This window comes from Oncorhynchus mykiss, chromosome 27 (assembly GCF_057628025.1).
Source record: "Oncorhynchus mykiss isolate SJ-2025 chromosome 27, ASM5762802v1, whole genome shotgun sequence".
Lineage (NCBI taxonomy): Eukaryota > Metazoa > Chordata > Actinopteri > Salmoniformes > Salmonidae > Oncorhynchus > Oncorhynchus mykiss.
In genome coordinates, this window is record NC_143048.1 from 24,875,001 (window position 1) to 24,897,012 (window position 22,012).

At 42.2% G+C, this 22,012-nt stretch overlaps 2 protein-coding genes across 2 annotated transcripts in view; one reads left to right on the forward strand and one right to left on the reverse strand.

The window, feature by feature from the left end:
* The window catches only part of LOC110507809 (microtubule-associated protein 6 homolog), a 10,896-nt gene extending 7,880 nt beyond the window's left edge, over positions 1–3,016 (forward strand). The window contains exon 3 of the mRNA XM_021588092.3: positions 1,132–3,016. Coding sequence (XP_021443767.2) covers positions 1,132–1,338 — 207 coding nt within the window. The 3' untranslated portion in view covers positions 1,339–3,016. The remainder of the gene's footprint in view (positions 1–1,131) is intronic.
* A 4,785-nt stretch (positions 3,017–7,801) lies between these two features.
* The window catches only part of LOC110507139 (uncharacterized), a 36,641-nt gene continuing 22,430 nt past the window's right edge, over positions 7,802–22,012 (reverse strand). Inside the window, exons 13-23 of the mRNA XM_090223464.1 lie at positions 18,536–19,858; positions 13,442–18,400; positions 13,018–13,275; positions 12,755–12,867; positions 12,445–12,661; positions 12,142–12,279; positions 11,830–11,976; positions 11,641–11,721; positions 11,388–11,500; positions 11,059–11,257; positions 7,802–10,831 (exon numbers count right to left, since the gene is read on the reverse strand). Of these exons, the coding sequence (XP_090079590.1) occupies positions 10,605–10,831; positions 11,059–11,257; positions 11,388–11,500; positions 11,641–11,721; positions 11,830–11,976; positions 12,142–12,279; positions 12,445–12,661; positions 12,755–12,867; positions 13,018–13,275; positions 13,442–18,400; positions 18,536–19,858 (7,775 nt within the window). The 3' untranslated portion in view covers positions 7,802–10,604. The remainder of the gene's footprint in view (positions 10,832–11,058; positions 11,258–11,387; positions 11,501–11,640; positions 11,722–11,829; positions 11,977–12,141; positions 12,280–12,444; positions 12,662–12,754; positions 12,868–13,017; positions 13,276–13,441; positions 18,401–18,535; positions 19,859–22,012) is intronic.

Sequence of the window (22,012 nt, forward strand, 5' to 3'; positions counted from 1 at the left end):
GATTGATTGGGGAATGAAAACCAGGTGTGTATGGAACAAGACAAAACAAATGGACATATGAGAAATGGAGCGGCGATGGCTAGAAAGTCGGTGACGTCGATCGCCGACCGCCGCCCGAACAAGGAGAGGAGCCGACTTCGGTGGAAGTCGTGACAGGTCCTAATAACTTTGGAATGTTGTACAGTGTAAAGTCCCAGAATAACTTTCTAAACTACAAAATTAAGATAAGCATTAGCACATCACAAAACTTATGTAATCAATCAGAGTTAATTAAATCTCCACATGCATGTTTGTGAGCGGTAGGAACGTCTCGTGTCTGCATGCTGTGTTTATATGGTCCTTCCATCTCTCACTCTTGTAGGACTGTTCTGAGACTGAGAGCAGCTCTATTCTAGATCTGCTGTAGTCAGGTGTGTTGTCAATTTATTCTGGAAGGCATGGAGGTTGACCTCAAATTAACTCACACCTAGATTAAGGCACCTTAACCAACAGGACTAGGGTCACATTAGCCACCAAACTGCCAGATATTTCAAACCTTCAGCAAAGCTGTCAGCCACATCCTAAGAGTTTGTACTGCCTCTCTCAAGACCACCAAGAGAGCTTGGATTCATTAAATGAATGTGTTGTTTTCCATGACATTTCACCTCTCAATCCTTTGGTTTGATTGGTGTTAGGAGAGGCACCTTCTACAAAGGGAAAATAGCACAATTTTCTTTACAAAAAAAAATCAGAATTTGTTGAATATGACCAAAAATATAGTCTTGTCCCAGGGAAAGGGAATAAGATTGTGCATATTATCTTAGCTGTTCATATACTAACCCCAACTTCATACTGTAAATTTGCATTTTAGACACAACCGTTTTTTTCTAAACAAAGATTTTGTTCTAACCACGCAATGCAAATATTATCAACAAGATTTTATTTGATGTTAGTAACAGTATGTAACTGTATGTATTGCATGCTCAGAATACATATTTACTGTAACATCTCCAGGAAATTCTTTGCCAGTGTTCACCTTAGAGAGTCCAAAGATGATACTGTAACCTGTACTGATGACATTTTGGCTGCGTAGTTTACCTACAGTTTTAGGAAGATGTCAAGTATAAAATGCCCTCCTCTCTGCCTCTGTAGGTGGACAAGACAAAAACCAAACCAAAAAAGACAACGACAACGAGCAAAATGGTGAAAAAGGTGAAAGAGAAGACCATCGCTGGTGCACTGTCAACCAAGAAGAAAACCTCCACGAGCACCAAGCCAGACGAGTCCATGCCAGAGGGAGGCGTTATCTCAAAAAAGAGCAAAGAGATAAGCAACAGACTGGCTGAGGCAAAAAAGTAAAAACAACACATCTCTGCACTACTTTACTTAGGGAATTAAAGGCTGCCTAATGAATTAGAGGACTCTCATCCATTTGGTCTATCTCTTTCTCTCTGCATTTTCCTTCATGTTCCTCATCTCTATGTATACGCACTAGATGTGGAGCTTTTAAGTTGACATTTTGATGTTTTCACCATGCTGTCATTTAACTATAGTGCTTTGTGCGTGTCTGTGTGATCGCGGGTGTGTGTGTGTGAGTGTGCACTTACTCTCTCTGTTATAAGTTCAGCACATATTTTGCACATTATTTTGTTGCATTTGTCAATCTTTTGTAGAAAGAAAACCATTGTAAAACAGAGAGTCATTGATACACAGTACACGTAGAGAACCGTTATTGGCTCTTAAATGGCTATTGAAGGCAGTGAGGTTTTGATTATTTTTCTGACTATATCCTCATAGTGATAGTCTCTGTTCTTCTTTTCCATCTCTTAGACTGCATTGACTATCTGGTCTCTGCAGATATAAAATCTTAATTACTGTAGCGTTTCCTGGTTACAGTGACTCCACTCTTTGAACCTAGATTTCATTTAATTATTCAGGAAGATATCTGGTTTCATCAATTTGGTTGCTAAGGAACCAGCTGAACTGTAATGTCATTTCTACAGCTTGCATGCAAGGCCCTCTTTCTGGTTGTATAGTCGCATTCAAGTATCCTATTCCCATGGTCACAATCTAGTTTGTCATTTAAATCATTCATAAGAAATCAAAGGGGGCAAACCATTTCCAGAATAACTGCATGTGTAGTGATAGTCTGATCTCATACCATAAGTGTCTACACAAACAAACAACAAAACTGTCACTGACTTACAGTACAAAAGATGGCACGTAGTATTCTAGTGCCTATTGAAGCTGTTATGTCAACCCACCAGCTTTGTAGTTCTGCCTTCACACACATGGTTCTACTGCCTTCTTCAATGTGAGAACCACTTTGTCAACTTTCCAGTTATTTGATACAGTATGAAAACTGATGTATTTCTGATAATACACCCCTCTTTAATTATATGTCGTTATTTTATCCATTACAAAGCTGTGATGCTATTTGTGTGCAAAACCATGTATAATGTTAAAAATGAGCATATGTATGATATAGGAAATAGGATTTTGTATTTACTCAATCACCTCCACTTTCTTCAATGGGCTCAGTATTTACGTGTAAAAAGATAAGGAGTGGGCCAGGATTAGAAGATCCAAATTGCTTTTTGGAACATGCAGCTGCCTGTCTGGAACCATTGATATCAGATCAATTCACAGTGAATGTGAGTGCTACTCTCACCCTGTCTCTCTTATGTACCTGCAATCCGCCAGTGTGCCAGTATGTGGCAGTCCTCCTCCCATATGCTGTTGTGCATCTGCTACTGTCTATTGTATCCCAGACCACCCTGCTCTCTGCTGCCTGTCAGGGTTCAGTGTGTTAGACCTCCGCAGCCCACCTGCTCCTAGCGCCTGCCCAGTACTAACGTGTTGAGCACACCACACCTCGGTGCTATGACACTCTGAACTATATGCTGTCAGTTTGATGCAAATGTACTCAAACCGTGTGAAATGATGACAATATGTCATATACTGCAGATGTGTTGTGATTGTGTGCTTGTATTCTCAGCTTGCTCTGAATGAACTGATTAAAAATGTTGAAGCAGAATCTGAATGTTGTGATTTATTACCATAATACAGTATTAGTTAATGCACCTATCTTGAAGCCTTGAACTGGCCCATAGACACTCTCTCAGACTCCTTCAGAAGATGTACAGTGCCCTGGGGTATAAATATGAGGTGACATACAGGTCAAGTTCCCATAATCATCCATCACTATGGGAAAGACTTGAGAATACGGTAATGATGTGCGACAGAAGGTTGTTGAGCTGCACAAATCAGGAAATGGCTATGAGAAAACAGCTCAATGGTTGAAAATGCCCATTTCCACTATCAGGGCAATAATTAAGTTTAAAGAAACTGGAGATGTTAACAACGGGCCTGGAAGACGACGTGTGTCTATATTGATCCCACCCACAGTGAGGAGGATGGTTAGAGTGGCCAAAAAATCTCCAAGGATCACAGCTGGAGAATTGCGAACACTAGTTGGGTCTTGGGGTCAGAAAGTCTCCAAAACTACGATCAGACACCACCTACATAACCACAAGTTGTTTGGTGATGATTGCCATAAAAAGCCTTTGCTGTCATCGAACAACAAACTCAAGCGCCTACAGTTTGCCAAACGTTACTGGAACTTTCAATGGGACCGGGCTCTATGGTCAGATGAGACCAAAGTATAGCTTTTTGGAAACAAACACCAAAGGTGGGTTTGACGTAGACAGAAAGATATCCATGCCGAAAAGTACCTCATCCCCACTGTGAAGTATGGTAGTGGATCTTTGATATTGTGGGCCTGTTTTTCTTTCAAAGGCCCTGGACAACTTGTAAATAGATACATAGTATCATGGACTCCATCAAGTACAAGCAGATATTACATCAAAACCTGACTGCCTCTGCTAGGAAGCTGAAACTGGGCATTGGTTGGATCCTCCAGCAGGACAATGAACCAAAGCGCACCTCAAAACCAACACAAAAATGGTTCACTGACCACAGAATCAATGTTTTGCCATGGCATTCCCAGTCCCCTGGCCTAAACCCCATTTAAAACCCATGGGATGAGCTGAAGAGGAGAGTTCACAAGCGTGGACCTCGGAATCTGAAGGATCTGGAGAGATTCTGTATGGAGGAATGGTCTCAGATTCCTTGCCATGTGTTCTCCTATAATGCGTAAGGAGGTTGGAAAAGACTCAGATCTGTTATCTTGGTAAAGGGAGGTTGCACAAAGTACTGAATGAAGGGGTGCCAATAATTGTGGCACACATACAAAACATATTTGTTTTATGTTAAGAATACATTTTTTCTTTCAATTATTTTGCTGTAATTAAAAGTTAGATTTCTGTGAATATTTTGAATGAAAGACCAAGAGGATAAACAATACTTGTTTTTTTTAACAGCCTGTTTTGCTCATATTTACCAAGGGTGCCAATATTAGTGGAAGGAACTGTATTTGTGATTTTCATTACGCTACAGAGACTGAGTGAGAGCTTGCCAAACCCATTGGAAAATGAGGGCACCAAACTGCCTTTTTTTATTTTAGTGGACTTTAAAGATTCAGAGGGATTATGTTAGGTCCAGTGAAGATGGTTTGATTCCTTTGTTATTCCTCATTGGGTGGTAAAATAAAGAGTTTCCTTATGGCAGTGAAATTTTTCGACCTGGCAAATTACAATTATTTAAGCATATAGGCCTAAAGTACAATATAATTTACATGTCATCTTGAAAAAAAATTTACATTACAATTTGTAAAACAAGGAACACAGAAACCCATCATCAGGAATTAGTTCTGAGATACAAACGGTCCCATAAACAGGAAGTCAACAAATGACTTTGCGTCCCATAAATAAAAGGTGTCCTCAGACAATGGCAGCTATAAAATGGAAACAGTAATTGATTGCCTTCCTAGCCAATCCATTAAAGGACTAAACACATGCAGTGTCTGTTGTTTGTCTGTGATTCAGTCATCCTGATGTAAAACCTCCTGAATAATTCAGTTGTTATGGGCCACTATTTGGAGAGCTGTATGAAATATTGAATGATGGAGCAGATACGGCAGTGGAAATGCCTAATGCAGTGTTTGGCCAGAAGTGTCTGCAAGCACCTAGCTCGCCATGTTGTGGACCCATAAATCTAATTAAATCATCAAATCAAATTATATTGGTCACATACACATGGTTAACAATTCTAAAACAACTACCTAATACACACAATTCTAAGTAAAGGGATGGAATAAGAATATATACATGTAAATATATGCATGAGCAATGTCTGAGCGGCATAGGAAAGATGCAATAGACGGTATAAAATACAGTATATACATATGAGATGAGGAGTGCAAGATATGTAAACATTATTAAAGTGGCATTATTAAAGTGACTAGTGATCCATTTATTAAAGTGGCCGATGATTTTAAGTCTGTATGTAGGCAGCAGCTTCTCTGTGTTAGTGGTGGCTGTTTAACAGTCTGATGGCCTTGAGATAGAAGCTGTTTTTCAGTCTCTCGGTCCCAGCTTTGATGCACCTGTACTGACCTCGTCTTCTGGATGGTAGCGGGGTGAACAGGCAGTGGCTCGGGTGGTTGTTGTCCTTGATCTTTTTGGCCTTCCTGTGACATCGAGTGCTGTAGGTGTACTGGAGGGCAGGTAGTTTGCCCTCTGTGACCCTCTCTTCAGACCGCACCACCCTCTGGAGAACCTTGCGGTTGTGGCCGGTGCAGTTGCCATACCAGGTGGTGATACAGCCCGACAGGATGCTCTCAATTGTGCACCTGTAAAAGTTTGTAAGGGTTTCAGGTGACAAGCCACATTTCTTCAGCCTCCTGAGGTTGAAGAGGCGCTGTTGTGCCTTCTTCACTACACTGTCTGTGTGGGTGGACCATTTCAGTTTGTCCGTGATGTGTACGCCGAGGAAATTAAAACTTTCCACCTTCTCCCCTGTTGTTCCGTCAATGTGGATCTGCTGTTTCCTGAAGTCCACAAACATCTCTTTTGTTTTGTTGACGTTGAGTGAGAGGTTGTTTTCCTTACACTCACCTCCTTATTGTAGGCTGTCTCACCGTTGTTGGTAATCAAGCCCACTACTGTTGTTTCGTTTGCCAACTTGATGAGTTGAAGGCGTGCATGGCCACGCAGTCATGGGTGAACAGGGACTACAGGAGGGGGCTGAGCACGCACCCTTGTGGTGTCCCGGTGTTAAGGATCAGCGAAGCAGAGATGTTGTTTCCTACCATCACCACCTGAGGGTGGCCCGTCAGGAAGTCCAGGACCCAATTGCACAGGGCGGGGTTGAGACCCAGGGCCTCAAGCTTAATTATGAGCTTGGAGGATACTATGGTGTTGAATGCTGAGCTGTAGTCAATGAACAGCATTCTTACATAGGCATTCCTATTGTTCACATGGGATAGTGCAGTGTGATGGCGATTGTATCGCTGTGGACCTTTTGGGATGGTATGCAAATTGAAGAGGGTCTAGGGTGGCAGGTAAGGTGGAGGTGATATGATCCTTGACTAGTCTCTCAAAGCACTTCATGATGACAGAGTGAGTGCTACGGGGCAATAGTAATTTAGTTCAGTTACCTTTGCATTCTTGGGTACAGGAACAATGGTGGCCATTTTGAAGCATGTGGGGACAGCAGACTGGGATAGGGAGAGATTGAATATGTTCGTAAACACACCAGCCAGCTGGTCTGCACATGCTCTGAGGACGTAGCTAGGAATGCCATCTGGGCCTGCAGCCTTGCAAGGGTTAACACGTTTAAATGTCTTACACACATCGGCCACGGAGAGGGTAGCGGGCCGCGTCGGTGGTATTGTATTATCCTCATAGGGGGCAAAGAGTTTAGTTTGTCTGGAAGCAAGACGTCAGTGTCAGTGATGTGGCTGGCTTCTTTTTGTAGTCCGTGATTGCCTGTAGATCCTGCCACATACGTTTCACGTTGAATTGCGACTCCACTTTGACCCTATACCAACATTTTGTTTGTTTGATTGCCTTGTGAAGGGAATAACTACACTGTTTGTATTCGGCCATATTCCCGGTCATCTTTCCATGGTTAAATGCGGTGGTTCACACTTTCAGTTTTGTGCGAATGCCGCCATCTATCCACTGTTTCTGGTTAGGGTAGGCTTTAAGAGTCACAGTGGGTACAACATCTCCAATGCACTTCCTTATAAACTCACTCACTCAATCAGCGTATAAATATTATATATATTATTATTCTCTGAAGCTGCCCGGAACATTTCCCAGTCCGCTTGATCAAAATAATCTTGAAGCGTGGATTCTGATTGGTTAGACCAGCGTTGAATAGTTCTCGTCACGGAATAGAGGTGACATTTAATTATTTTAATCTACATTCACCAGGTCCACTTTAAAGAGTTCTAGCTGACTTTGAATCTCCCATTGGGTAAAAAGTTGAACATTAGTGCTATGTCTTCAAACGGATATAATCAGACACTTCTTCTTCCTTGACCTTTTGTATAGAACAATGTGATTCAGGTAACCAATGGAGATGCTCCCACAGGCTACAGCTATTTAACTGAGGAGAAACTGGACCTAGTGGTGACATGATGAGACCTATTACTGAATAACTCTGATCTGTGACAGCTTCTCCTGTCTGGGAGTTATTACCCAGGGAACACCAGTCTGTCTGCCCCAGAGAAGTCTAGCCTTCCAAGACTGCCAATGCTGCCATGTGGCCAGTCAAGGCCTCACCATTATAATCATGTAGTCTGGACAAAGGGAAATAGATTGGAGGAGTGAATGAGGAGCTTGTCTGCTAAATATAATCACCGTCCTACAATATGAATACAGGTATGTTTAAAGGCACATTCAAAACACCAAAATACTAAATAAATGTTTATTAATAGTACAAAGCCCTCAATCATGCTGATTAGTAATAGAACAAATAATAAGACTACAAACAAACTTCAAATGAGCCCATTATGGGTTCATGGCATTGCACTCACACTCTGAAGCAGGTGACTTGATGGTACTACAGAGCCTTCAGAAAAATTTCAGACCCTTTACTCAGTACTTTGTTGAAGCACCTTTAGCAGCGATTACAGCATTGGGTCATCTTGGCTATGACGTTACAAGGTTGGCATACCTGTAAATTGGGGAGTTTCTCCCATTCTTCTCCGCAGATCCTCTCAAGCCCTGTCAGGTTGGATGGGGAGCATCGCCACACAGCTATTTCAGGTCTCTCCAGAGATGTTTGAATGGATTCAAGTCCAGGCTCTGGCTGGGCCAATCAAGGGCATTCAGAGACTTGTCCCGCATTGTCTTGGCTGTGTGCTTAGGATTGTTGTCCTGTTGGAAGGTGAACCTTCACCCCAGTCTATGGTCCTGAGCAATCTAGAGCAGGTTTTCATCAAGGATCTCCCTGTACTTTGCTCCGTTCATCTTTCCCTCGATCCTGACTATTCTCCCAGTCCCTGTCACCAAAAAACATCCTCACAGCATGATGCTGCCACCACCATGCTTCACCGTAGGGGTAGTGCCAGGTGTCCTCCAGACATGACGCTTGGCATCTTGGTTTCATCAGACCAGAGAATCTTGTTTCTCATGGTCTGAAAGTCTTTATGTGCCTTTTGGCAAACTCCAAGCGGGCTGTCATGTGCCTTGTATTAAGGAGTGGCTTCCATCTGGCCATTCTACCATAAAGGCCTGATTGGGGAAGTGCTGCAGAGATGGTTGTCCTTCTGGAAGGTTCTCCCAGCTACACAGAGGAAATCTAGAGCTCTGTCAGAGTGTCCATCTGGTTTTTGGTCACCTCCCTGCCCAAGGCCCATCTCCCCCGATTGCTCAGTTTGGCCGGGTGGCCAGCTCTAGGACGAGTCTTTGTGGTTCCAAACTTCTTACATTTAAGAAAAATGGAGGCCAATGTGTTCTTGGGGACCTTCAATGCTACAGATTTTTATTTAATTTAATTCATTTTAGAATAAGGCTGTAGCGTAACAAAATATTGAAAAAGTTATTGGTTCTGAATACTTTCTGAAGGCACTGTATATTCAATTCTCAGACAACTGTGGCCTCTAGTGGATTGCTTCAGTACTCTTTTCCACTGCAATAAAATAGAGGTCATTGTGCACTCAGTGAAATTGCATATGTACACAATAACACTTTAGATCTCATGTCACTTGTAAAAAACAATATATTTAGTTCATATTGCAATAGTAAATTAAATGAAATCATATTCATTTATAAAGCCCTTTCAATATCAGCAAATGTCACAAAGTGCTTATGTTTTCTCCAGATCCATACATTGTAATCCCTGTTTTCATGAGTGACAAATCTTAACCGGGATTCTTGAAACTCGGGACAATCCTTTTTCTACAGGGAACAAGTATTTTTATAGTTGACATTTTTTTATTTTGTTGCATTATTTGAGCTTAAAAAATATATTAAGTGGAATTTTACAAGGGCAAAGATTTGCTTTTAGAATTGTCCAAATATTTTAAATATGGTTCATGTACATGCCAGCTCTATGCTCAGAAATGCCCTTGTGCAGAGCAAAGAATCTAAATGTCAAACTCTACAATTAAAAAAACTGGCAATAATAAATACTAACTGAAAAAAGATGGCATGTAGTTTTTTCCAATGGCCCTCTCTGACTTTAAAGACTATTTCTTTCAAAACTAGGATTTCTAAAAATTGTGTCCGGAGATTTGTCTAAAATCCTAAATGAATCAGAAATGAGCTGGGTCAGTTACACCATAAAGACCCCCTTCTTCATGTCCTCATTACATGTAGTCCAGCAAGACAACTCATGATCTGTAAAGTGCTCTACTTCTGATAGATTTAAACAAACTGTTGACTCCATCTGTCTGATAGATTAAGATAGGACATGACATAATTAGGTTTTAGAGACTTAAAGCAACTGAGGAAAAACTAGTATATCACTTGAATGAAGAACAAAAATAAAAAATGTCAACTCTATAAAACATTAACTCTAAAGTCAACTCCGTCAGAGTGCTGAAAGATCTGATATAACAGTTATATTTTTATTGTTTTCAAATAAATCATTTTCTATATTTTACAAATGCTTGTACTAAACATTTATTTGTAGAGGCACAAATATGTCTGCTTTGAGTGTCCGTTGTCAACTCCATCAGTGCCTTATCAACTCACTGATGACTAACCCTTTAATAAGATCGATCTTTTAGTCAATATTTATAAAAAATATTTTAACCTTGTTGCAAGATATGCTTAAACTACTGGTGTATTTGTGGTAGATCCTAGGGATAATGTTAGCTTTCTAAATGTTGTTTTATGTTCCTAATCTAGAAAAACATGCAAAAAAACTAACAAAAAAACATGCAAACACGAAATTAGCCCTGGTGCATTATATAGCACTATAAAATAAAACAATTAAGACATTTGGAGATTTGTATTACATTTTTGAATAATCTAATGTTACAATTAAACAATCAAGGCCTTTATTAAACACTTGTTCAACAATAAATGTAAAAATGTAATGCCTTTTATTGTGTCTGACGGAGTTGAGTTAGTTGCATTTTATGAAACACTTAAAGTATTAGGAGGTTGTTCCTTTACATGGTGTGATAGCTGATACTTCCTTTAATATTATCAAATATATTAGTGAAAAAAAGTTTAGATTAACTCGTCTTTTTAAGAATCCCTGAACTACACCTGATAAGAATAACGTCCTTCTAAGTAGTCATCGGACACCACTTGTCTGTTGTGCTTTGTTTGCTCGATGTTATATGAGGTCAGCTTGCTAGCTGCTCTCCTCGCTATGGTGATGATCAGAACAACAACCACGACTGTCAAAGTGAAGCCCAGCAGAACTCCCAGGACTATTGTCGCCACTTTCCAGCCTGCTCCTGGGGCCATTGATATCTGGGAAACTCCTACAAAGAACAGACAGATGTTTGGTCAATGTCTATCAGTAACTATTGAAAGGACAATATTAGATAAGCAGCATCCCACACAAAATGAAATAGAAGAAATTCGTGAAACCACAACCTGAGTCACATACATACCACAACCAAGTCACATACATGAATTCAACAAAACAAAAACACCATCATCATGTAATGGCAATTATTTTTCTTTAAATCCTATGTTTTAAACATACTTTTCAAGGTAGCTATGGCGGAGTTGTCCAAGTGTTTGCGGATTGCGTCCTGCAGAGCAGCCTGGAGAGTTCTTTCATCAGCGGTAGTGTTCCCATTATAACCACACATCATCCTGACCACCACACTACCTCTCTGGAAGCCCACCACTGTCATGTCAAAGGAGGAATCTGACAGAACACACCGCATTCTGGGGACAACCTGGAAACATTTTTTATAGCAAAGTAGACGTCTATTTATAAAAGTACTTATGGAAAAGAAACCATAGTGTTTTAAGATGACATTTGTAAGACATCACAATAATTACAAATTAGGGAGTGTATGTGCATACAGTTTTTATGATCTTTGTAGAGGCATATGCCCAAGCATCGCTCCCTGGGTCGTGCAGAGAGGAGTTGAAGATCCAAGAGTTGAATTCTACTGTTAATTTGAAAACGTTCCTCACTGTAGGAGGGAAGCAGAGAGAGTTGTTATAATAAGCTGTAGGTCAGTCAGAGGCACAAATAGGCCTCAGTATTACAGATTCATCTTTCTCTGAAGACAGTATGTGATATCTGAAGAATTGGTATGATTTCAGAACTTACATGAGCAGAGAAACTTGGATGGAAGACATAGATTTTGGGATGAGCAAATGTCCTTTTCTTGATCAAAACAGTCGACAGGATCTATAGTGGGCACATTTTGATGGAATGAAGATGTAATGCAACGCATGTGTAAGATACACAAGTAAGGAATTGATACAGATACAATTGAGGCAGAGGACATTAGTGTACCTTTGCATAGCTTCCCAGGATTAACAGGATTCTGATCTATCAAACCAGGATAGCAGCTACATTCATGGCTGCCTCCAGGACCAACCACACACTGAGCACATGATGAACACAAGCCTTTACATGGATCTGCACCTGGAGAGATATTTCCTACAAAACAGTGAGTGCAATAGTGGTAAATACTGCTTAAATGGATGTACTTAATAGTGTATTACAGGGTAATAACATACGTTCTTCCACTGGTAGTTACTCTTGTATAAGGTACTTATTTCATGTAAAGTGTGGCCCACATTTCAAGCAACAAAGTTTTCTTACTCTTGCAGTCAGTACCCGGTACGGTTGGGTTTTCGTCGTAGAATCCTGCCTTACATTCACATGAATGTGAGGGTCCCTCTCTGACACAGCTGGCATTTTTTGAGCATGTGTAATCGCCTCGTTGGCAGACATCTGCCTCTGTAATATAGTAAAAATGAAGTCACTAAAGGCCACTAAATACACACGGTGATATGATAATGTCCTTAAATTTAGTTAGTCCTTGAATATTTATTTAAAAAAATAATTTGATTGATTCACTAGCACAGAAAATATCATTGTATGTAGTCATTGGAATTCAAAAACCTTTGACTGAGGTGAAATTCAGATCTACTCCGAGTGCAGATAATTTCAGCGCATTAATGACACTGTTCTGCACGTCAGAGGTTGACAGTTTAACCTCCAGAGCAATGACCAGATCAAAGTCAACGATCACACTTCCTCTGTGAACACCTGTCACAACCACCACCATTTCTTTAGCCCTGGTAAGGTCCTGGTATGCTTTTGGGAGATTGTTTTCAACCTTTAAAGAAATATGTACGTTTAAATCATACAAGGTTGTATTATATTACCTAAATTAGAAAGCAATTATAAAAAATGCTTAATGAATATTTACCTGCATGGTAAAATTGGCCACAAAGTCTTTGTAAAGTTTGCTGGATTGATTTGAATAATCAGACAAAAACTCTCTGCCTGGAATTCGAGTGGAAGATTCATAGACCTTTCCAGCTTTTGGAGAGAAAAGATAAAGATGTAACAAAACAAATGTGATGTTTGCACAAAATGTCCTATTGCACTAATTTGATCTATAATTGTTTTAAAAGCAAAAGTATGCTCTTAGTGAATTCAAGGAGATTACTTGAACAAGAGTTGACATACCAGTAATTATGTCTCTTGAAATGTTTTTCTTGATGTCGCAGGATAAGTACTCAATAATCAGAGTGTATATGGTTCCAGGAGTAAGGTCTGAGAAAACAGCTTTGGTGGCCGAGGTCTCAATCTGAGTTGTGTTGGAATTAGATGCCAGCTTCACCTTGTACTGTATCTGCTGGTCCAGGGTAATACCAGTCCAACTCACACTAATTAACTTACTGGTGACATCCTCCAGCCTGATGACATTCAACAGAGCATCTGACACTGAAAACAAATGACAATAAAAATCAACTAATGCAGTGTGTGTACAGCAATATATTCACACATTTCAATAGTCTTTGGTATCCATTTGTAAGTTTAAAAAAACTTTACATCTTTACAATCATATCATCTTATGATGGTTTTTGAGAATAAGTGAAAATAATCTTACTGCATTCTGCAACAGTGGTTTTGATTGTTGTCACCAAAGTAGTGTCTCTGGATGTTAGTCCTAGTGAAGGGGTGGACAGTGTAGATACTGCTACAACTGCTAAGGTATCTGTACCTGTTAACACTGTAGTAGTACCACTTGTTGATGACATTATTGGTCTTAGAGTGGTGACCTCACTTGTGGTTGTTGATGGAGAAGTGGGAGTTGTGGGATCACTTGAAGTGACTGTTGATGTTGAGTTAGAGGTGGCATCACTAGCTGTGACTGTCAATGTAGTTGAGGGAGAGGTCGCATCACTTGAAGTGATTGTTGATGTCGAGGGAGAGGTGGTATCACTTGAAGTGACTGTCGATGTAGCGGTAGCATCATTTGAAGTGACTGTTGATGTAGTGGTGGAATCACTTGAGGTGACTTTTGATGTTGAGGGAGAGGTGGCATCAATAGAAGTAACTGTTAGTGTCGAGGGAGTGGTGGCATCACTTGAAGTGACTGTTGATGTATTGGTGGCATCACTTGAAGTGACTTTTGATGTTGAGGGAGAGGTGGCATCGCTTGAAGGGACTGTCGATGTAGTGGTAGCATCACTTGAAGTGACTGTTGAAGTCGAGGGAGAGGTGGCATCACTTGAAGATACTGACAATGTAGTGGTAGCATCAATTGAACTGACTGTTGCTGTAGTGGTAGTATCTCTTGAACTGACTGTTGATGTTGACTTAGAGGTGGCATTACTTGGTGTGACTGTAGATGTAGTTGAGGTAGAGGTTGCATCACTTGAAGTGACTGTTGATGTTGAGGGAGTGGTGGCATCACTTGAAGAGACTGTCAATGTAGTGGTAGCATCACTTGAAGTGACTGTTGATGTCGAAGGAGTGGAGGCATTACTTGTAGAGACTGTCAATGTATTGGTGGCATTTCTTGAAGTGACTGTTGATGTAGTGGTGGCATCACTTGAAGTGACTGTTAATGTCGAGGTAGTGGTGGGATCACTTGAAGTGACTGTTGATGTAGTGGTGGCATCACTTGAAGTGACTGTTGAAGTCGAAGGAGTGGAGGCATCACTTGAAGAGACTGTTGATGTAGTGGTAGCATCACTTGAAGTGACTGTTGATGTAGTTGAGGAAGCGGTGGCATCACTTGAAGTGAAAGTTGATGTTGACTTAGAGGTGGCATAACTTGGCGTGACGTTTGATGTCGAGGGAGACGTGGCATCTCTTGAAGTGACTGTTGATGTCGAGGGAGACGTGGCTTCACTTGAAGAGGCTGTCGATGTAGTGGTGGCACTACTTGAAGTGACTGTTGATGTTGAGGGAGTGGTGGCATCACTTGAAGAGACTGTCAATGTAGTGGTAGCATCACTTGAAGTGACTGTTGATGTATTGGTGGCATCACTTGAAGTGACTGTTGATGTCGAGTGAGAACTGGCATTTCTTGAAGTGACTGTTAATGTCGAGGTAGTGGTGGGATCACTTGAAGGGACTGTCGATGTAGTGGTGGGATCACTTGAAGGGACTGTCGATGTAGTGGTAGCATCACTTGAACTGACTGTTGCTGTAGTGGAAATATCACTTGAAGTGACTGTTGATGTCGAGTGAGAACTGGCATTTCTTGAAGTGACTGTTAATGTCGAGGTAGTGGTGGGATCACTTGAAGGGACTGTCGATGTAGTGGTAGCATCACTTGAACTGACTGTTGCTGTAGTGGAAGTATCACTTGAACTGACTGTTGATGTCGAGGGAGAGGTGGCATTACATGGCGTGACTGTAGATGTAGTTGAGGGAGAGGTTGCATCACTTAAAGTGACGGTTGATGTTGAGGGAGTGGTGACATCACTTGAAGTGACTGTGAATGCCGAGGTAGTGGTGGGATCAATTGAAGGGACTGTCAATGTAGTGGTGGGATCACTTGAAGTGACTGTTGATGTAGTTGTGGCATCACTTGAAGTGACTGTTAAAGTCGAAGGAGTGGAGGCATCACTTGAAGAGACTGTCGATGTAGTGGTAGCATCACTTGATGTGACTGTCAATGTAGTGGTAGCATCACTTGAAGTGACTGTTGATGTATTGGTGGCATCACTTGAAGTGACTGTTGATGTCGAGGAAGTGGTGGGATCACTTGAAGGGACTGTCGATGTAGTGGTAGCATACCTTGAAGTGACTGTTGATGTAGTGGTTGCATCACTTGAAGTGACTGTTGAAGTCGAAGGAGTGGAGGCATCACTTGTAGAGACTGTCAATGTGTTGGTGGCATCACTTGAAGTGACTGTTGATGTCGAGGGAGACGTGGCATTACTTGAAGTGACTTTTAATGTCGAGGGAGTGGTGGCATCACTTGAAAATACTGTTGATGTCGAGGGAGAGGTGGCATCACTTGAAGTGACTGTTGATGTCAAAGGAGAGGTGGCATCACTTGAAGTGACTGTTGATGTCAAAGGAGAGGTGGCATCACTTGAAGTGAATGTTAATGTCGAGGGAGTGGAGGCATCATTTGAAGAGACTGTCGATGTAGTGGTAGCATCACTTGAAGTGACTGTTGATGTAGTGGTGGTATCACTTGAAGTGACTGTTGAAGTCGAAGGAGTGGAGGCATCACTTGAAGAGACTGTCAATGTAGTGGTAGCATCACTTGAAGTGACTGTTGATGTAGTTGAGGAAGTGGTGGCATCACTTGGCGTGACGTTTGATGTCGAGGGAGATGTGGCATCTCTTGAAGTGACGTTTGATGTCGAGGGAGAGGTGACATCACTTGGAATGACTATTGATGTAGTTGAGGAAGTGGTGGCATCACTTGAAGTAGCTGTCAATGAAGTGGTAGCATCACTTGAAGTGACTGTTGATGTTGAGGGAGTGGTGGTATCACTTGAAGGGACTGTCGATGTAGTGGTAGCATCACTTGAAGTGACTGTTGATGTAGTGGTGGCATCACTTAAAGTGACTGTTGAAGTCGAAGCAGTGGAGGCATCACTTGTAGAGACTGTCAATGTAATGGTGGCATCACTTGAAGTGACTGTTGATGTTGAGGGAGTGGTGGTATCACTTGAAGGGACTGTCGATGTAGTGGTAGCATCACTTGAAGTGACTGTTGATGTAGTGGTGGCATCACTTGAAGTGACTGTTAATGTTGAGGGAGAGGTGGTATCACTTGAAGATACTGTCGATGTAGCGGTAGTATCACTTGAACTGATTGCTGATGTCGAGGGAGAGGTGGCATTACTTGACGTGACTGTAGATGTAGTTGAGGGAGAGGTTGCATATCTTGAAGTGACTGTTGATGTTGAGGGAGTGGTGGCATCACTTGAAGAGACTGTCAATGTAGTGGTATCATCACTTGATGTGACTGTCAATGTATTGGGGGCATCACTTGAAGTGACTGTTGATGTTGAGGGAGAGGTGGAATTTCTGGAAGTGACTGTTAATGTCGAGGTAGTGGTGGGATCACTTGAAGTGACTGTCGATGTAGTGGAAGCATCACTTGAAGTGACTGTCAATGTAGTGGTAGCATCACTTGAAGTGAATGTTGATGTATTGGTGGCATCACTTAAAGCGACTGTTGAAGTCGAAGAAGTGGAGGCATCACTTGAAGTGACTGTCGATGTATTGGTGGTATCACTTGAATTGACTGTTGATGTTGAGGGAGACGTGGCATTACTTGAAGTGACTGTTAATGTTGAGGTAGTGGTGGTATCACTTGAAGGGACTGTCAATGTAGTGGTAGCATCACTTGAAGTGACTGTTGATGTGGTGTTGGCATCACTTGAAGTGACTGTTGAAGTCGAGGGAGAGTTGGTATCATTTGAAGATACTGTCGATGTAGTGGTGGCATCACTTGAAGTGACTGTTGCTGTAGTGGTAGTATCACTCGAAGTGACTGTTGATGTCGAGGGAGACGTGGCATTACTTGAAGTGACTGTTAATGTCGAGGGAGTTTTGGTATCACTTGAAGGGACTGTCGATGTAGTGGTAGCATCACTTGAGGTGACTGTTGATGTCGAGGGAGAGGTGTCATTTCTTGAAGTGACTGTTGAAATCGAGGGAGAGTTGGTATCATTTGAAGATACTGTCGATGTAGTGGTGGCATCACTTGAAGTGACTGTTGAAGTCGAGGGAGTGGAGGCATCACTTGAAGATACTGTCGATGTAGTGGTTGCATCACTTGAAGTGACTGTTGAAGTCGAGGGAGTGGAGGCATCACTTGAAGTGACTGTTGAAGTCGAGGGAGAGTTGGTATCACTTGAAGAGACTGTAAATGTAGTGGTAGCATCATTTGATGCGACTGTCAATGTATTGGTGGCATCCCTTGAAGTGACTGTTGATGTCGAGGGAGAGGTGTCATTTCTTGAAGTGACTGTTATTGTCGAGGTAGTGGTGGGATCACTTGAAGGGACTGTCGATGTAGTGGTAGCATCACTTGAGGTGACTGTTGATGTAGTGGTGGCATCACTTGAAGTGACTGTTGAAGTCGAGGGAGAGTTGGTATCATTTGAAGATACTGTCGATGTAGTGGTAGTATCACTTGAAGTGACTGTGGATGTCGAGGGAGACGTGGCAATACTTGAAGTGACTGTTAATGTCGAGGGAGTGGTGGTATCACTTGAAGGGACTGTCGATGCAGTGGTAGCATCACTTGAAGTGACTGTTGAAGTCGAGGGAGAGGTGGCATCACTTGAAGATACTGACAATGTAGTGGTAGCATCAATTGAACTGACTGTTGCTGTGGTGGTAGTATCTCTTGAACTGACTGTTGATGTTGACTTAGAGGTGGCATTACTTGGCGTGACTGTAGATGTAGTTGAGTTAGAGGTTGCATCACTTGAAGTGACTGTTGATGTTGAGGGAGTGGTGGCATCACTTGAAGAGACTGTCAATGTAGTGGTAGCATCACTTGAAGTGACTGTCAATGTAGTGGCAGCATCACTTGAAGTGACTGTTGATGTCGAAGGAGTGGAGGCATTACTTGTAGAGACTGTCGATGTATTGGTGGCATTTCTTGAAGTGACTGTTGATGTAGTGGTGGTATCACTTGAAGTGACTGTTGATGTCGAGGGAGAGGTGTCATTTCTTGAAGTGACTGTTATTGTCGAGGTATTGGTGGGATCACTTGAAGGGACTGTCGATGTAGTGGTAGCATCACTTGAAGTGACTGTTGATGTAGTTGAGGAAGCGGTGGTATCACTTGAAGTGACTGTTGAAGTCGAAGGAGTAGAGGCATCACTTGAAGAGACTGTCGATGTAGTGGTAGCATCACTTGAAGTGACTGTTGATGTAGTTGAGGAAGCGGTGGTATCACTTGATGTCCAGTAAAAGGTGGCATCCCTTGAAGTAACTGTCAATGTAGCGGAAGTATCACTTGAAGTGACTGTTGATGTTGACTTAGAGGTGGCATTACTTGGCATGACTGTAGATGTAGTTGAGGGAGTGGTGGCATCACTTGTAGAGACTGTCGATGTATTGGTGGTATCACTTGAAGTGACTGTTAATGTCGAGGGAGAGGTGTCATTTCTTGAAGTGACTGTTGATGTGGTTGAGGAAGTGGTGGCATCACTTGGCGTGACGTTTGATGTCGAGGGAGATGTGGCATCTCTTGAAGTGACTGTTGATGTCGAGTGAGTGGTGGCATCACTTGGAATGACTGTCGATGTAGTGGTGGCACTACTTGAAGTGACTGTTGATGTAGAGGGAGAGGTGACATCACTTGGAATGACTATTGATGTAGTTGAGGAAGTGGTGGCATCACTTGATGTCCAGTAAAAGGTGGCATCACTTGAAGTAGCTGTCAATGAAGTGGTAGCATCACTTGAAGTGACTGTCAATGTCGAAGGAGTGGAGGCATCACTTGTAGAGACTGTCAATGTATTGGTGGCATTTCTTGAAGTGACTGTTGATGTCGAGGGAGACGTGGCATTACTTGAAGTGACTGTTAATGTAGTGGTGGCATCACTTGAAGTGACGGTTGAAGTCGAAGCAGTGGAGGCATCACTTGTAGAGACTGTCGATGTAATGGTGGCATCACTTGAAGTGACTGTTGATGTTGAGGGAGTGGTGGTATCACTTGAAGGGACTGTCGATGTAGTGGTAGCATCACTTGAAGTGACTGTTGATGTAGTGGTGGCATCACTTGAAGTGACTGTTGATGTTGAGGGAGAGGTGGTATCACTTGAAGATACTGTCGATGTAGCGGTAGTATCACTTGAACTGATTGTTGATGTCGAGGGAGAGGTGGCATTACTTGACGTGACTGTAGATGTAGTTGAGGGAGAGGTTGCATATCTTGAAGTGACTGTTGATGTTGAGGGAGTGGTGGCATCACTTGAAGAGACTGTCAATGTAGTGGTATCATCACTTGATGTGACTGTCAATGTATTGGGGACATCACTTGAAGTGACTGTTGATGTTGAGGGAGAGGTGGAATTTCTGGAAGTGACTGTTAATTTCGAGGTAGTGGTGGGATCACTTGAAGTGACTGTCGATATAGTGGAAGCATCACTTGAAGTGACTGTCAATGTAGTGGTAGCATCACTTGAAGTGAATGTTGATGTATTGGTGGCATCACTTGAAGTGACTGTTGAAGTCGAAGAAGTGGAGGCATCACTTGAAGTGACTGTCGATGTATTGGTGGAATCACTTGAAGTGACTGTTGATGTCGAGGGAGACGTGGCATTTCTTGAAGTGACTCTTGATGTTGAGGGTGTGGTGCTATCACTTGAAGAGACTGTCAATGTAGTGGTAGCATCACTTGAAGTGACTGTTGATGTATTGGTGGCATTTCTTGAAGTGACTGTTGATGTCGAAGGAGTGGAGGCATCACTTGTAGAGACTGTCGATGTGTTGGTGGCATTTCTTGAAGTGACTGTTGATGTTGAGGGAGACGTGGCATTACTTGAAGTGACTGTTAATGTTGAGGTAGTGGTGGTATCACTTGAAGGGACAGTCGATGTAGTGGTAGGATCACTTGAAGTGACTGTTGATGTGGTGTTGGCATCACTTGAAGTGACTGTTGAAGTCGAGGGAGAGTTGGTATCATTTGAAGATACTGTCGATGTAGTGGTGGCATCACTTGAAGTGACTGTTGAAGTCGAGGGAGTGGAGGCATCAGTTGAAGTGACTGTTGAAGTCGAGGGAGAGTTGGTATCACTTGAAGAGACTGTAAATGTAGTGGTAGCATCATTTGATGCGACTGTCAATGTATTGGTGGCATCCCTTGAAGTGACTGTTGATGTCGAGGGAGAGGTGTCATTTCTTGAAGTGACTGTTATTGTCGAGGTAGTGGTGGGATCACTTGAAGGGACTGTCGATGTAGTGGTAGCATCACTTGAGGTGACTGTTGATGTAGTGGTGGCATCACTTGAAGTGACTGTTGAAGTCGAGGGAGAGTTGGTATCATTTGAAGATACTGTCGATGTAGTGGTAGTATCACTTGAAGTGACTGTGGATGTCGAGGGAGACGTGGCATTACTTGAAGTGACTGTTGATGTTGAGGGAGTGGTGGCATCACTTGAAGAGACTGTCAATGTAGTGGTAGCATCACTTGAAGTGACTGTCAATGTAGTGGTATTATCACTTGAAGTGACTGTTGATGTCGAAGGAGTGGAGGCATTACTTGTAGAGACTGTCGATGTATTGGTGGCATTTCTTGAAGTGACTGTTGATGTAGTGGTGGCATCACTTGAAGTGACTGTTGATGTCGAGGGAGAGGTGTCATTTCTTGAAGTGACTGTTATTGTCGAGGTATTGGTGGGATCACTTGAAGGGACTGTCGATGCAGTGGTAGCATCACTTGAAGTGACTGTTGAAGTCGAGGGAGAGGTGGCATCACTTGAAGATACTGACAATGTAGTGGTAGCATCAATTGAACTGACTGTTGCTGTGGTGGTAGTATCTCTTGAACTGACTGTTGATGTTGACTTAGAGGTGGCATTACTTGGCGTGACTGTAGATGTAGTTGAGGTAGAGGTTGCATCACTTGAAGTGACTGTTGATGTAGTGGTAGTATCACTTGAAGTGACTGTTGATGTCGAGGGAGACGTGGCATTACTTGAAGTGACTGTTAATGTCGAGGGAGTTTTGGTATCACTTGAAGGGACTGTCGATGTAGTGGTAGCATCACTTGAGGTGACTGTTGATGTAGTGGTGGCATCACTTGAAGTGACTGTTGAAGTCGAGGGAGAGTTGGTATCATTTGAAGATACTGTCGATGTAGTGGTGGCATCACTTGAAGTGACTGTTGAAGTCGAGGGAGTGGAGGCATCAGTTGAAGTGACTGTTGAAGTCGAGGGAGAGTTGGTATCACTTGAAGAGACTGTAAATGTAGTGGTAGCATCATTTGATGCGACTGTCAATGTATTGGTGGCATCCCTTGAAGTGACTGTTGATGTCGAGGGAGAGGTGTCATTTCTTGAAGTGACTGTTATTGTCGAGGTAGTGGTGGGATCACTTGAAGGGACTGTCGATGTAGTGGTAGCATCACTTGAGGTGACTGTTGATGTAGTGGTGGCATCACTTGAAGTGACTGTTGAAGTCGAGGGAGAGTTGGTATCATTTGAAGATACTGTCGATGTAGTGGTATTATCACTTGAAG